The following is a 16,955-nucleotide window of genomic DNA, read 5'->3' on the forward strand; positions in this document are numbered from 1 at the left end:
GTGCAGCTAATGTATGCAGAGGCAGTGCAGGCAGCATCACGTGTACAAGGGGTTACTTATAGACTGACCCATGAGCTTCTTAGCATTTACACACGTTATGATGCTTCCATGTGTGAAAGAGACAGAAAAGGTAAGGACACATTTTATATGACAGTGAATGTTTCTTTTAAAGAAGTTTGAGTGATAGATGTGTATTATGGCCACTGTAAATCAATACAACAAAAATAGGCTAATGTGAAATCTAGAACTATCATATATATAAAAACATATATTTATACATACATAACAGGTCTAGATTTATTTATAGTCCCTTGAAGAGTTAAATACTTCAGCAGCCACATCAGCTTTGTTTAGGACAAACACATGTCCTCTCAGAGCAGCCAAAGGATGGTTGTGCAACTAATTAGAAAACAGTAAGAAGCTCTCAACCACAAGAAGAAAAAACATGTTGGTTTACTGTCAGCGGGCAATGCTTTCTGATTCCCTTCATGCATATAAGTCTCAATAAATCGCTTTTGGTACTCAGGCTTTGGCTTGTCCACTTCTTAGCCTGCCTGTCTGTCTTCTGGCGGTTCCTCATTCTGTTGATGTGTGAGACCACAGTGGGAGTCGGCAGCAACAATCTGACATGCCTGATGAGAGCATGGAATTCATAAACACATGTGGTTTTGTAATGCTTTGATGAGGACATGCAAGTACCAGTAATTAATATTGAAAATAGTTACACACCTGTTTGTATATGTGCCTTTTATATGTGAAAGAAGTTACAGAAACAGAAGTTTGGACTGACTATAACATATGTGAGGCAGTAGAAGTCCTCACAGGCCAAAAAGGTGAAATTCACTTTCTTGATCCAAAGATTTCACTTTCATATGGAAACAATACTAAGTCCTCTACCATCCACTGTTCCTCTTTTACCTCATTACAGTTTAATGGATGGTCTGTTTACTGTTCAGCATAAACACAGAATGAGACTGAACAGCACAGGCAGGACTGTATACTGTATGTATTCCTGTTTGTGTATATGCACATTAGGCTGCATGTGTGTGTATGTATGTATATGTGTGTTTGTTTTTGTGTGTGTGTGTGTGTGTGTGTGTGTGTGTGTGTGTGTGTGTGTGTGTGTGTGTGTGTGTGTGTGTGTGTGTGTGTGTGTGTGTGTGTGTCTGTGTGTGTGAAGAGGAAAAAGTGAGAGCAAAAAAGAGTGACAATTTATGTATGCCTCAAACACCACTTATGTGATACCATATACAAGGCAGAATGTGCACTTTGCATACCTCGAGCTGCAGCTTTAATGTATAAAATATATCAGCGTGAAGTTAAACAAAGCCAAACAGATGTCTGCTGTGCTCGTCACATATTTAGACTCACTCTTATTTTTACTTCTGAGAATGTATTCACTCTTTCTCAGATGATCCAGCTATAACACAGCGTGATCCAGCTCTGGTTGAAGAGGTACATAAAGAAAAGATGGGAGCAGTCTTAGTTGAGAAATTGTCTTAGCAAGTGTACCTCATGTCTGCTGGGCATGTAAATTAACAGGTTTTTGCTAGCATCTTCGCCATATCAAGTTAAAAGGTGCTGTTATGTCAGTGTTGTGTTTATAACTTGTTTTTGTAGCTCCCAAGTAGCCAAAAAATCAGTTAGGAAATGAGGATTCGGCTCCACAGACCGAAACCATGCCATACAACTGACTGCGTGAATACAGATATAGGTGTATTTAGGGTCTCATGGGATTGGAGCCTTTCTCAGTATCCAATGAGCAGAAGGCAGACTAAATAGAGATGTGAAGTGGAACGTGGTTAATGAATTACAGAATTAAGGTTCCAAACACAACAACTTAATGCGATATAGAAAAGAATTCAAACAAGGCACAAAATATGATTTCATAAACTATAATTGATGCAAAAAATGTTCTATAGATATGTGGTTGAAATTATATGCAGAAAAAGTACAGAAATCATGTGTAAGGTTCAACATTGCAAACAGATAGCATATTATCAGTGATGGATAGTTCATAAAGGTTTTGCAGGCTGTTGTGTATATTTTGTTATTAGTTAAGACAGTTGTTCATGTTTGCTTCCAGGTATTTTGCTTGTTGTCTGTACATAAAGTGAATTGATAAGTTAACGTGCAGACACGAAGCAGATGACAACCAGAAACACTTGCTGTATTTAAATCTTACCACCAACACCACCTTTCCTCCATATGTATTGCTTTTAGTTTCTATGCATTCTACTGTGGGTTCACAGTATATTAATATCTATTGTTAATGATAACCGCACAAAGCAACATTCTCAAAGAGTTGGCAAGAAGCAGACAGCTCATTCTTCAGTTTGCTTTTTAAGCCGCTCCACATGCGAGATGCATTTTTGGCTCTACAGCTGGCAAGGTGCCGCCATATGAACAAACCCAGACGCTGAGTTTCACAAAGTTTTTTTTTTTTATCTACATTTTTCTGAAATTATCGCATATTAATGCAAAGAATGTGATGTACTTTGGCTTGAGCTATCACCCATAAAGTGAGGAGTCTTTATATTAAGGTTTGGCCATGGGTACTGTCACACTGTAGCCATCTCCTCACATTGTGTCTTTCAGCTATCTGAAACACAGGAAAAAGCAGTCAATCAGTTTTAAAGTTGTAGTTAAATTGTTTATATCTGAAATTATTTCTAAATTGTCTGTGTGTGGAATGTGGACCTAAATAATGCAGAAGAGGCTTTAAAGCCTGTGAGTGAGGTAGGTTTGCTGTCACTGAGTTATGTTAACTTACCACTGTATTGTACAACCACCTCCACAGTTTATTGAAGATGAGGCTCATTTGTTTGCTGGAAGGTAATAAAAATATCTCGTCTGACAACAAAGACCTGCCACACATACTGCTTTGTCACTCTTTAGAGTCGTGGCAATGACATTACATTGCAGTTCTTGTGACTTGTTTAGAAATAGAGATAGCATTTCTGTTTTGTTTTTCCTGTTGAGTGGTTAAGCACTTGCATATTGTTGATCTGTTTTTACAGCCATGACAGACATATTCAAACTGTGTATATGTGCATGCAAAGACTGTTTGTATCTCCATACCACAAAAATGTTAAGTGGAGTCCATGCAGGCCTTTCAATAGAGTTTATTTTCCAACTTGTCTGCTCGCTACATGTAAAACTATTCAAGAAGTGGTTTAGATTAAACTGAACTGAAATTATCTGAAGTTTTTCTGTTCCTGATGCTACTGCTGTAGTCTCTTTTATAGTCTACTTTACTCAAATGTTTTGTTCTACCATTCTCAGATGGACGACATAGACGCCATGTTCAGTCACCTGCTTGGAGAGATGGATCATCTCTCTCAGGTGAGTTGTATAACGGTGCTGTGAGCTAAATGCTAATGTCAGCATGCTAACATCCTCACAATGACAATACTGACATTTTTAGCAGGTATAATTTTGAACAGATTCCACATTGTAGTTGAGCCTGTTGGCTAAATGCTAACATTTCCCAGTTAACAATAAACATAAAGTACAGATAAGGCTGATGGGAATGTCGTTAGTTTTGTAGGTATTTGGTCATTAATCAAAGTATTGTACAGATGATAATTTTGACCTGACGATGGTGCTATGAAAAGTAAAACGATCACCAAAATAACAACATATCCTTGGCTCCAAAAGTGAGTTCATCTCTGTAAAGCCTAATATTAAAATGCCTAACTTTACAGCAGAAATAAACATTTGTTGATGTTTACTGCCTGATCCAAAAAAACGGTTTTGGTCTCCATAGCTAATTTCCCAATTTGTGACACCTGTACAGAGAGTGAATCTGTCTATAAGTCACTTGTTTAAATTATATCAAGGCTTGAAGTTATGCGTAATTAAGGGTGTGGCTGCTTTGAGTGATAGGTGGGTGCCATCACAGACGGCTCTTTTCAGTTACCAGACCACATTCAACCCGCCTCAGCTCCACGTCTTTGCCCATTTTTGGATTAGCTGGGAGCTGGCAGAGTCAGGACTGCCAAGACGGTGATGGCCAGAGCCAACCACACCGAGCTTCACAACAGCTCCTAGAAACCTATGGGTGACGTCACGGACACTAGTCAGGGGATCACCAAAGTCATTAGGATTCATCCTCTGAGAACAATGAATGTCTGGACAAAATTTCATGGCAATCCGTCCAGTAACTGTTTAGATATTTCAGTCTGCACCAAAGTGGTGGACCAACTGACCGCCATTGCTGTGCTTAGAGCCACGTTGCTAACATGACTAAAAATACACTGGACAACATATGTCATTATGCACTAGTAAATTTCGTCCGGAATTGTGAGAAACAACAGTGTGATATCAAACATCTTTGGTCACATTCTTTCTCAAAACATGACCAGATGAGCTGAGACTCTTACACTCAGGCCAAATGTTCTCATCAGTGCTTTTGAAGCAGGAACAAGTTACAAGGAGTGAATCAGACAAATCGCTTGATGTTTACCTCGCTAATCTGTACATCATCTGATTACACATGGCGGTCTTTGTTTTGAAACTGAGCATCAGACAGAAAAATGTAAGGTGACGCTGAGATATGAAGTCATCGCATCTGGTTTGGACCGTGGGCAATCGCTGCATATTCCCTTAAGCACACATAAGCTGCTCATCATATAACTGCGGCTCGCCAAGAAAAACATTACACACTAACTGATGCAACCTCAGCCCGAGGGGCAATTCATTATTGTCCATTTCAAATTTCTGTATGTAAGCTAAATGAGTGCAGCCCTGAGAATGGGATCTGTCCTAAACATTACGTCAGATATACCAGAAAAAGGCTCTATATGTCACTTTGGCATGCATCCTCTTGGAAAGCCATCACAGTGACAAACACCACTCCACAGACTATTACCAGAGTTAACAAGAAAAGTATTTTGATTAAAACAATGATCCTCTCAGAGTCTGAGAAACAAAAGGATTTAAAGTAATTCCACTTATTGCCTTGATTAGGTCCATTCTCTGCCTTGGAGCCAGAAGACAGAAAGAAGTTTTTATTTATTTATTTATCCTTGACTTTAGGAGCTCGGAGGTGTCATTTAAGCTGCAGCCCCAGCATGACGACATGTGTTTTCAGACACAGCCATCAGGGTTGAGCTGCAAGCTGGCAGGCATTTTGTGTACAGGGTGGCAGTCGGCCCAGCTTGTTTACAGAATATGATTGAGCCAGTGGAGACTTCTGTTATTGATTTAAATATTGCGGTTTGGATCTCAGCCCTTTTCTTTGTGATATTCAAATGCATTAATAGGAACACAGTCTGGATGTATACAGCTTATCCCATAAAAAGAACAGACTGCAACATCACCGTTTTTACGAATTAGATTTTCTTAACAAACTGAAGTATGATTTATTGTCTATGTGTACAGTAAGCTGAGTGCAATGTGTTCGCTATTATGAGTACAGCATGAAAACAGAGCATGATAAAGTGCAGGGAAACAAAGTACCTGATAAATAACAGGCTCGTGTGACAAAATTAAACAACAGTTTGGAGCAGTTCAAGGACACATATGGCCCACTTTGATGTCGCTCTTTGATTTCAAGTGTTATCTGTAACTACAAACAAACAAAGACATGACTTCTGTGTAAAAAGCATTTTAAAACATTAAATAAAATTATATTTCATTTTTCACAATATCACAATATACAACTGTCATTTATGGGCGTGGGCAAGACAGGAGGACCCCATGTGGTGGTGTGAGATGTTGTTAATTTACCATCACATTACCTCATTGCAGAGTTTAACGACTGCAGTGGACACACCAGATGTGGATCCTGTCTCGCAGGGAGAGACCACCTTCTCCATTGGCTTCACAGACCTAAATGGTAAGTGCTCATTCAGATGAGGATGCGCTCATCCGAAGCAAGAATGGCACATAAAGCTTCAATTTCCAGATGTTACAGAAATGTAACAAGACCGAGAGTCACACTGCCCTGAAAGTAAGGATGCAAGTGGGGGGACATATGAGGCAGTCTTTCAAGAGATAAGATTTCTGTTGGGAGATAGGGAGTGTTTTATTTTGTGCCAGAAGGTCACGCCAACCTTGAGAAACCAGGTTGAGATAAACCATTTGGGAAATGAAGGGTAAGTGGATGGTTGTGGAAAAAGTTTTTTTTTTTGCCATGAAATGTTTTTTCAAATTCTTTTGGGAATTCAACAGTGAATGGAATTGGGTTTTTAAGCACAACATTTGAAAAAAAGACAAGACTGTGTGAGTTGTGCCTTTGTAATGACAGGGTGAACACAACTTGAATCTTTTTTTTTTTGTTTCACTGAGTACTTCCCCGAACACCCAAGTTCAGATTTGTTGGCTTCTGATGGCCTGGCTCAAGGGTTTATTAGGCAGCAATGAGTGCAGCTATTTCATTTTGCCCAAACAAATTTGTCCTGCCAGTCCAGGGATTTAACCAGTGACCTTTACAAGGATGCTTCTCTATGCCACTACTGCCCTTATCTTCTTACAGAGTCTCTTAATGAACTGGAGGACCATGACCTGGATGCTCTGGTGGCCGACCTTGGATCAAAATCAACTAAAAAGACCAACAGCGCTACGGATAATCAAATCGCAGCATCAGCCGTGACTCAGAAATCTGAGCCAGCAACTGCCCTTCCTCCACTATCAAACACTGCTAAAACCTCTGGAGTGCTTCAGAAGGTAATGTAGTCACTGATCATAAAAACCAAGTTGTAATTTCATGACAAAATGATAATTGTCCTCATTTTATGCTTCCAGAGGGAACCCCAGACAAAGGCTGAGAAAATTGAATTGGCTCTGGAGAAGCTGAAAGAAGCCAAAGTGAGGAAGGTAAAGTCAGCAGGTTTTTTCCATATTTCTTCACCCTGCAGCTGCACAGTTAAGGTAACTGAGCTTGCTGCTTCTCCTAGTTGATTGTGAAGGTGCTGATGAGTGACGGCAGCTCCAAGACACTGATGGTGGATGAGAGACAGACGGTCCGAGAGGTTTTGGACACGCTGTTTGAGAAGACACACTGTGACTGCAGCATAGACTGGAGCCTGTGTGAAACCAACCCTGAGCTGCAGATCGGTGAGAGGAGCACGCACACATTCACTCTGATCATATGCAGGCAAGCACATATAGCATGTGCAAGTAAACTCCTCCACAGGGACTCTGTTGCACACATGTTTCAGGACTGAAGCTTGATACACCCTTTCACATCATTTCAGAAAGAGGATTTGAGGACCACGAATATTTAGTGGAGCCGCTGTCTGCGTGGACTCGCCACAGCGAAAACAAAATCTACTTTGTGTCAAGACCTCAGAAGTATGTGATTTTCACAGACCCTCAGGTGAGTATGAGCTAGTAACTGTGCACGCATGTTCTTCTCGCCAAAGTTTGATTACATAGTTTAACACTAAATTTCTCACCCTGAAGTTATTTTACATGTGGAAAAAGAAGAAAGCAAGTTTGAGCGGGATTAACGAGCAAGCCAAACAGCTCTTACTGAAGGTCAGTTACTGGACCACGCTCACACCTTACCATATTACTGGAACCATATGTCAAGTTTCTGTGTGTAATCTGTTTCCTCTGATCCTGCAGGAACATTTTGGAGGTTCTACTCTGATAGTTCCCGATCTTGAGGGCACGCTGTATCTGAAGGAAGATGGGAAAAAGGTTTGGAAACCTCGCTACTTCATGCTCAGGGCCTCGGGCATCTACTATGTACCCAAAGGAAAGACAAAGGTTTGGCAAATTAAATACGTTTTTGAACAATGAAAACATTCTACATCATATTTCATCTCAAGTGCCAGCATGTCTATGGTGCACTGTTGACCAATGTATTGTTGCTCTAGAGACAACAGGTAGACGAGAGATTACATTTAGGAACCTGTGTGGGTGAAATCACCTCCCACACATAGCCTGGAGAAAATTCTGGTGGGCTGTTGTCATGACAGTGAAACTGGTAAACACTAGTTATTGTTATGTTTCATAAGGTGGCTTTGGCACCATACACAAAGGGAAAAACACTTTTCTTTTTACATCCAACTTACTGCCTTACTGTTCTTAGTAGCTGTAAGGTGTTTACATCCTAAATTTTAAAACCCACATTTGGCAAGTAGGTAGTATGCATAAGGGTTTCTGATGTTATTCTTGGTAATCTTTAGATAACATAGTTAATAAAAAAATCTGAGGGGTGTGTACATTTGCACAAACTACATATAAATGTTTTAGTTTTTACTAAGTTCATACAGAGTCAGACACAGTCATACATATTCCATTAGACTGTTGGCATTTTGGAAAATGTCTTTTGTTTTGTTGCCACGAGTTAGAGATGATATCACTCTCGTCTGTAGCCCACACATGAGGCTACAACCAGCAGTCAGTTAGCTTAGCTTAGCATAAAGACTGGAAAGAGTGAGAAACAGTTAGCCTGGCTCTGTGCAAAGGTAAAAATAACTCCACCTAGCACCTCTAAAGTTCATTCATTAACACCTTTGTTTATATAAATGGAAGCGCTAGAATATCAAGTTGTACTTTCCCTCCCCATAAAACCACAACCTGTCGATTTACCTTTATTTTTGACATACATAATATTAGTGGGTGTATTTGTCTTTTAACATTTACACAGCTAGATGATTCCTCCTGTTTCCAGTCTCATCATATTGCCCTGACAAATATTAATGCAGTATAAACAAATAAGCATGTTTCTCAAACAGCAAACTATTGTTTTAAAGATGTGCATATCTACACATGCAATGCTGACAAATATTCTTCAGGCAGCATTTTTTAAATAAAAGAACGAGACATTATTTTTTCTGATGTGAAGTCTGATGTCTTTCATCTGAGCACTCAAGCATAGCAGCGGTGGAAAGGCAAGAGGAAGAGCGGGAGAAATTAAGATGGACAGTGTGAATTGAGGCCTCGCCGCTGTTAAAGAGAAACATGTCATTCTGTCACTGCGGCCGAGCAGAAAAACATGGCCTTTGCAGGCTAAAATCATCTAAGAGGGCGAAATAGATGGAGGGGAAATTGTGCGAGGCAGATGTGCAAATCGCAAACATAAGAGAGCTGCAGGAATCATCCAAGGACACATGGATAAAGCAGAGGAAGATCTGGAAAGTATAGTTCATTAGGCAGGGGAAAGAGAAATGGCCAAAATCAGACAGAAACAAAGCATGACTGACGTCCCGGAAATGGACCTACGCTTAACTACAGAAACAAGACTTACATAGACACAAAAGCTACAGTCATGACAGATGATCATAGTTCTACTATTTTCTCTAGAAGAGAGAAAAATAGAGTTGTGATCATGGAGAAAAGGTAAGAAATTGAAGCACAAAAGAGAAGAAAATGAGAAAACAACAGTTCTCCTCTGTGGGTCAGCTCCACTTACAGGAAATGACACTTTGTAGTTCCCATTTAACAACAGCATCAGTGTGTTTTAATGCGTGAACATGATGTGCTTAAAATCATAAATGGAAGGCATGTTGAAATGCTTTGGAGAGAAAAACAAAATCTTCTCTCTGAAGCTTGATTGTTCACTTTCTTTGAATATGTAAAACAAACACAAATGGCCTCACATTGAATTGTTTTCTTTGAAGTGTTTTTAATACCTACCATACAGTGCAACTCAGAAACTGTATTTCTTCCACACAACATGCTAAATAAAACAACAACCTGAGCATCAAGACAAAATGATGAACAGCCAGCTTTTAGACTACTCTAATTTATGCTACCTCTGAAATATGACTGTAAGACTGTTCTGGATTGGCAATGCTTTAACATTAAAAATGCTTTAAAATTGATGTCTTGTGCATAAATTACATTCAAACACAAACATATTTTCCTGTGATGCCAATGTATTTTCCACTATTCATCCAAGAACATCCAGGAACTTCTGGTGCATGACACGTTTGCATAGATCACCTGCAAGACTTTTTATCATATAGAAACACCTAAGTTAGTCCAAACCTGAGTTCAGCAATATATTTTGTAGTATAAGATCTCTTCCTGTCTGTGTGATTGTTGTTGTTGTTTCTCTGTCCGGCAGACTTCCAGTGATCTCGCCTGCTTTGTCCGTTTTGAAAAGGTCAACATCTACACCACTAATGACTACAAACAGAAATACAGAGCTCCCACCAACTTCTGCTTTCTGCTCAAGGTAAGCTCAACTAAAGTTAAAGAGGTAAAGGCATTACAGAACATGTTTATGCAATGTACCCACTGAGTGGATGGGGCATGTTTCTTTTGTGGACTGTTAAACCAGGATTTGTGCAAACCCTGTGAATATGTGTCATTAAAAAAAAGGTCTTGGTTTAACAAAAGAAAGAAAAATGCAGGCTGATTTCTTTCCTTCTTAAATATCCTAAGAATCAGTGATGTGGGTGGTCTTACACAAGGGCAGGAGTGTCAAATGCCGTGTTTGGTTTGTCCGTTCTGGGTTGCTGTAGAAACATGGCAGACTCCATGGAAGGTGACCCGCCGTATCTGTAGATAAAATCTTTATTTTCAGGTGATTATACACTAATGAAAACATACCTACGAATATTATATTCCACTTCTGACAATAGATCCTCTTTAATGCTACGCACAGGACCTTTAAATAACAGAGAATCCCCTGACTGTAAGGTACTTTCCTTCCATTATAAGAATTTTGTTACATAAAACATGAGCATAAGCTGAGGGGAAGGTTGAATATGACGAGAGCACTGCACTGACTTTGCACTGCAGTATTAATTAGTAATGGAGCTGGCTATCACAGCTAAGTCATGCTGAGGGGAAGTGCAATGAACAAAAAACCATCAAACCTCAATTGATTTGCCATTTTGACCTGAGAGTGTAGAGCGTATTTCCCACCTCCTTGTGGTTTATCTGCTGTGAGAGCCAGGACAGAACAACAACTACATGGTGTTGTGTTTGGAATAACTGTGCTTCTTATTGTCTAATAAAAAAAACATAATAGCCGGGCGCCTGGTTAGCTCAGTCGGTATAGCTGGCAACCCATGTACGGAGTTGCTGCAGCGGCCCGGGCTCGAGCCCGACATGGGGCCCCCCGCTGCGTGTCATCCCCCCTCTCTACCCACCCCTCCTGTCAATCTACAGCAGTCACTATCTAACAAAGCCAAAAAAAAACAATAATAGCCACATCAAGGATTTTCCATTTTTGCCCGCTTGTTTTTAATTAAATTAATCAAGAGACAGCTGTTTACCAGAGAAAAACACATTTTCGTTCCTTTTTAATCAATGCAGTGTTATTCATGCTTCATGGGCCGCAGTGCAGTAACAGCTTGGTATGCACCGCCCTCTGTTGGCTTTTAAGTGTACTACAAACGCACATACTGGTAGCAGAGATATAGTGTTTGTATTTAAACACAAGTTCAGTTTACTCGTCACTGGGGCTGTGGAGTTTGAAAGACGTGGGCATTTACTAGGGAGGCAAGGTCTACTGAAAGACTAAGTTGCATTATGGGAAGTGTAGGATGCAGCGTTTCTGGAGCTTGTCCTATACTAGGTATTAAGAGTCAGGATATCTCAGCCATTTCTTGTTCAGTATGTCTCTCTCGAGCCCCCCAACTTCATGGAAGTAAAATACTAAATCATTGGAGGACCATTTTAATGTCACAGTTCTCTCTGCCTGCTCTCTTTTCAAAGCATCCCTGCATCCAGAAAGAGTCACACTACATCAAGTTCCTGTGCTGTGAGGATGAACACACACTGATGCTTTGGGCCAACTCCATCAGAGCAGCCAAGGTCAGATTAAACACTGTAACGCAGCTCACTTTGACGTGAGCAATCTAATTAAATTCAGCTTCACATTTGTGAATTCCATGGACCAAAATAATAAAAATAGACATTTCATCACTGACTCAGAGTTAAACAGGTGTGTGTCCTCTGTGTGTGCAGTATGGGACTGTCTTGTATAAGAACTACCAGGCAGCAATGAACAGAGTCTCCACTTTTCAAACTCTGCACTCTGCTGCACACAAAGGTGAGTCTATACATTCAAACAGGGCTGATACATCAGAATACTCTCAGAAACGGTCTCAGTAAGTCAAGTAAAGTAAGACAAGCTTTGCATAAAGACACTAAAAGTAAAGTTTAGCATTGTGTGTGATTCTTGAGCAGACTACAGTGACTCCTGCAGGACTACGATCATGTCTACCCATAATGCCCTCCCTCAAGCACAGAAGCAGCCAGTAGCAGGCCTCCAAAGATGTTGTGTAGTATAGCCAATGCTATTTGTGTTTTTTTTTTCATAAAAATCTTAAACGAGTTTATGTTATGTGTACGTTATAAAATGTCTGTATCTTGTTCAAATACATGTTTAGTTTTCCAAAATAGAACTCGACCTAAAACATAACACAGCATATTATCCAAGGTTGAAATAATGCTGCTTTTGAACAGCAGCAATGGAGAGAACTATTGGAAAGCAGGAATTCTCAACAGTGAATAAGAGTTGGCCTGCCTACTGCATATTTAAACCCTAAATCATCTCTGGGAGTCATTCTCATTTGATTGTCTTTACAGACAGATCCAACGTTGAAGACTATCCACACGAGCCGCCCCCTGACTTCATCCCTCCTCCTCCTCCTGGTCTCACACAAGTTTGAGACACATTTTTGCCTCCTTCTGTGTATCCGCTTTTACTTAAACTAGTCTGGATTTAGCCAATTTAGGCTTCTTTGTGCGCACATTCATGGACAAATGTCTAACCTGGAGCCAATAACACGATGTTTCAGCAAAGCACACACAATAATATGATGTGTAAGAGAACACATTTTAAAAGCCTTTATTTATTCTCAGGTGTATAATGATATTTATTTGTAATTTGTTGTGGACAAAATGTATGCAACAAGCGTAACACAAAACACACACTTCTGTTCATTGTTTCAATGAGCTGTTTATTACAAAAAGACTGTACATAAATTTGAATGGACACATCCTATGTACAAACTGAGAGGAGAAGACAAATATTGGATTCTGTTCCCATGAACATTTTAAGTTACTGATCCCTCCCCCACCCCACCTTTCATCATTAAGAAAACACACATCAAAGAAAGGCGCCTTGACCTGTGATGCCCTGAAATGCTAGACGTTAAGTGGTAAACATTAAAAAGTTCTGCACATCAGTGGTTGTCTCATGGTTTCTCTATGAAAAAAGTATAAATTAATCCTTTACATACAAACTGCTAGCGAGCCTTCCTCAGCAGTCTCTGACACAAAAACAAGTTGAATGCAAAGCTAGAAATACATTAGGTAGAAAAAGTTGTTTTCTCACAAAAAATTACCTCATGATGGAAAAAATACAATCAAGAATGGGATGTAGTGGTCATTCACTGTAATGACATTTAGATACTTTTCATGCACAGAGGCTGAATGAATACTGTTCATTTGACTCAGTGTCTTCCCTAGTCTGTCTTTGTGAAAATGGATCGTACTCGTCTCACATGAGGAAGTCTGCCTCCATTTCAAAATAAAAGTTCATGTTCAATGCCCGTTTTTTTGACAAAGTACATATGATTATGTTCGCTTATGTGGCTTGTTACACACACGGACATCGGAGATAAGCTTTAATGATATTTGACAGCGGGTTTTACGTGCACCAACTATCACTTTGTAAGAGCAGGAATCTTATTTTGGTAAAAGTGTTAGAAATCAGAACAGAAGTCTTCATATCAGCACTGTTTTTAAGACCTGTGGATTGGAATTCATTCCTTCACTGCAGCTAGCAGGGGTCATTCATATGTAGCACAGACATTTATCTGTTTTATCTGTATCTGTGTGTAGATAGACAAAACCATACTGTAAGCAGCAGACTGAATCAAGCTTTAGTACATTACTGCTGAGTTGCCTACATTCACTAAAATGCAGAGGTGACAGATCTGAAGGATGTTCACCATCTACAACTAAAGTCCCTTGTTACATTTCTACAGTATATAGAGCAGTCTAGTCTTGAGGTTGTTTGGGTTGGTGATTATGGGTATTGAGCACCAATGTAAAGCACCACACCAGCAACCACTGAAAGAACAGACAAGTGTAAAGGTTAGTTGATACTTCTGGATAGCAACTGCTGTGTAAAAAAATCAAAGCAATGGCGGCAATCACAAAGTCATCATAGCTGTTGATAACTAGTCAGTGCAGATATTCCAACACAACGGAAAACAACATGAAAACACACGTGTTAGTCCTTCCTCTGAAACACCTCAGAGCTCTGCTACAGTAGCTGGACAGCATCGGCAAATATAGTGACAATGATCAAAACGATATAGTCGTGACTGAACAAAGAAAAAGAAAAAGTTTATACACGGCCACTTTGCCCAGATCAAGTTAAAATGGCACTGCGAGTGATGAATAAAATTATTATTCAAGTAAAAATAAACAAATCAAAAAGTAAAAACATCCAATCTTGGCATCACTTCCACTGAAGCTAATGGAAACTTACGAGTGAAACACACTAACTGACAAATGTACTGTACTGGCATCTTCTCACGTTACGGTTTATATACAAGTTAGAGAACAGAAAAGAAATTTCACCAGAAAGAAGAAACTGTTTTCTTTTTTTGTAATGCATTCTATACACTCAGTTCACCCTTTTGAACAGCATCCTCACTGACACAGAGCATAGTAAATACACAACTCCAGGTTGCTTTTGTGCCCTCTCAAACATCTTGTGATTTGGACATCAACGGCAATGAACATTCAGTCGTGTCCTAATGCACTTGTTGATGTTTGTCCTTTTTTTTTTTGATAAGGTAAGATGGATGTTTATTTGAAAGGAGGGAAGGGTTGGTCTGCTGGCCTACAGTGCAAAGAAATGGGTAGGAGCGTCTGTGCAGCGTTCACATCAGAACAATGCTGCTCTGCCTCATTAATCCATGAAATCGTAGTAATACTTCCCTGTCTAGATCTACTGCATACTGGAAATACTGGAAATGTTGGTTGCACTTACACAAATTAACACTAAATCTAGATCTACTTGGCATTCTTTAAACTACTCTGATTGTATGTAATTTCTGGTGAGGCAAAATGTGACAGCTGAAGTTTGGAAAAGTACAACCGACCACCACGGATGTGACAGTGGTAGCAAAAAAGGCCTTTATCTCCTCCCTTCTGTCCACAGTGTAAACTAACAGACCCCAGTCTTCCAAAGCTTCAGCATCCTCCTTCTTTGTGCGATACTTTTTTTTTTTTTTGAGCACAACAAAACCGTGCAAGCACAAGCCCCCCCAAAAGAAAACCATTTGTAAATTCACTTGAAATGGCACTTCATTCAGTAATGGGAGCCGCATGAACTGCAATCGATGGACTGCATACATCTGTACATCCTCACGGTTTTACCTCTGTTCAAAACTGCAGTGCCATTTCGGGTGGGGTTTTTTTTTTTTTTTTAGTCAGCATAGTGCATGATCGACTCGACGTAGTTTCCTGGGAAGAGTCCTGTGACGCCGTTGCAGACACCTTCGAACCAGCCGTCATCGTTTTTCTTGATTATGTAGATGATGGCTCCTTCCATGAAGGACAGCTCATCCTCCTTGTCCTTGGCGTAGTCATAGATGGCCACAACTGGGGGAAAAAATAACATCAAATAGAGTAATCATTACAAATCGAACATTAAGTCTATAAATAGCTGATCACCAGTGGTTTTTCCTGTCACTAACCTTTCTCTAAATAAGCCTTGGGCGCCCACTGGGGGTCTCCGTCAGAGTAGGGATCACTGTAATGAACCACCGCGGCCTCCTCTTCCTCGTAGTCCACAGGTGGGGGAGGAGGAGGGGGAGAGGGCTCCTCAAACACGCCAATGTCCTCTGGGGGAGGCGGAGGAGGTGGGGCAGGGCTGTCCGTTACTAAACCAAGACAGACAGTGGAGGAGAAAAGAGAATCAGAAAAGAGGACAGAACAATCAAAAATCAATCAAGTGAGAATAAAAAGCAAAGGGGGAAGGAGTGCGGAGATAACGTGTGTGCTCCCCCAATCTGATCTGTCGCTTCAGAGTACGTGTACATATTTCATTTCAAAATACAAATATATAAACCTCTTATCATTTTTGGCTGGATTAGGTCAGAGACCAACATGACAAAGCAATCTGTAAGAATATTTGATTCTATAATGACAACAAATCAGTGTGGAAGGACAGTGGCACTAAAATCACATGACAATCTTCTAGACTACAGACTAGCATACATATTGATAACATCTAATCATTTTTTCCATTATGACAATCATCCTCTAGACTGACAGAAACCTTTGTTAACCTTGTTACTAGGTGAAGATGCATGCAGATGGTAAATGCCATAGTAGATGTGCAGTGATTCAAATGTTCACTAGAGGGCAGCTTAGGGTCTTTTTTAGTATTTAGTAAGGCAGCTATCCTACAGCATCTACTCCTACTACTATTACTACTAGCAGTAATATTCAGATGCTGTGGAATGGATTTTAAGAGTACTGGGGTCCATCCAGAGTCCAACGCCCATATTTCACTCATTCAGTTAATTGTTCAGTAATATTTTCTTGTCCAATACATGAAGGTCTAAATACTTTTAAAGCCTTCTTCACACTGCAATGATGACAACTCTGTTTAGGAAATACTGGATTTATATATCTATTGCCCTAAATTTCAATATATTGAGTGTTTAATACTGGAATCAGGTATACTACTATATAATACTGGTGTCTTTTCATTTTTAAATTGTAGATTTAAAAGGTTGCTAAACCCTCCCAGCTTCCCAAACATCAGTGTTCTAGCCCTGCTAGAATTGCCAGTAAAACTAAACTAGTAGTACTTCAGGCAGCCTTTTGTGTTTTTTAGTTATTGTGTCTCAAAAGGATGTTTAAGAAAGCCTCTCCTATTTCCTTTTACTATGGCTTCCTCTACAACACTCACCTAGTTGTATTATTTGTATTTTACTTTTGCCCCTGAGAAATTAGCACTGGCATTCTAAGCAAACAGTACAATAATCACCCTGAATATTCCCTTGAGC

At 39.8% G+C, this 16,955-nt stretch overlaps 2 protein-coding genes across 5 annotated transcripts in view; one reads left to right on the top strand and one right to left on the bottom strand.

Annotated features, from left to right (window-relative positions):
- Window positions 1–13,106, top strand: LOC127369091 (amyloid beta A4 precursor protein-binding family B member 1-interacting protein-like). The gene is made up of 13 exons (XM_051410147.1): window positions 1–130; window positions 3,286–3,345; window positions 5,755–5,842; window positions 6,482–6,672; window positions 6,751–6,822; window positions 6,903–7,062; window positions 7,203–7,324; window positions 7,411–7,485; window positions 7,576–7,719; window positions 10,028–10,138; window positions 11,629–11,727; window positions 11,881–11,965; window positions 12,505–13,106. The coding sequence occupies exons 1-13, from the start codon at window positions 71–73 to the stop codon at window positions 12,585–12,587; spliced, it is 1,350 nt and encodes a 449-aa protein (XP_051266107.1). The 5' UTR covers window positions 1–70; the 3' UTR covers window positions 12,588–13,106.
- Window positions 12,862–16,955, bottom strand: part of LOC127369044 (abl interactor 1) — a 23,963-nt gene continuing 19,869 nt past the window's right edge. For all 4 annotated transcript variants that reach the window (XM_051410146.1, XM_051410144.1, XM_051410145.1 and 1 more), the window contains 2 exons: window positions 15,636–15,821; window positions 12,862–15,540 (listed from right to left, as the gene is read on the bottom strand). In XM_051410146.1, the coding sequence (XP_051266106.1) occupies window positions 15,365–15,540; window positions 15,636–15,821 (362 nt within the window). In that variant the 3' untranslated portion in view covers window positions 12,862–15,364. The remainder of the gene's footprint in view (window positions 15,541–15,635; window positions 15,822–16,955) is intronic.

Source organism: Dicentrarchus labrax, unplaced genomic scaffold (genome assembly GCF_905237075.1).
Source record: "Dicentrarchus labrax unplaced genomic scaffold, dlabrax2021, whole genome shotgun sequence".
Taxonomy (NCBI): Eukaryota; Metazoa; Chordata; class Actinopteri; family Moronidae; genus Dicentrarchus; species Dicentrarchus labrax.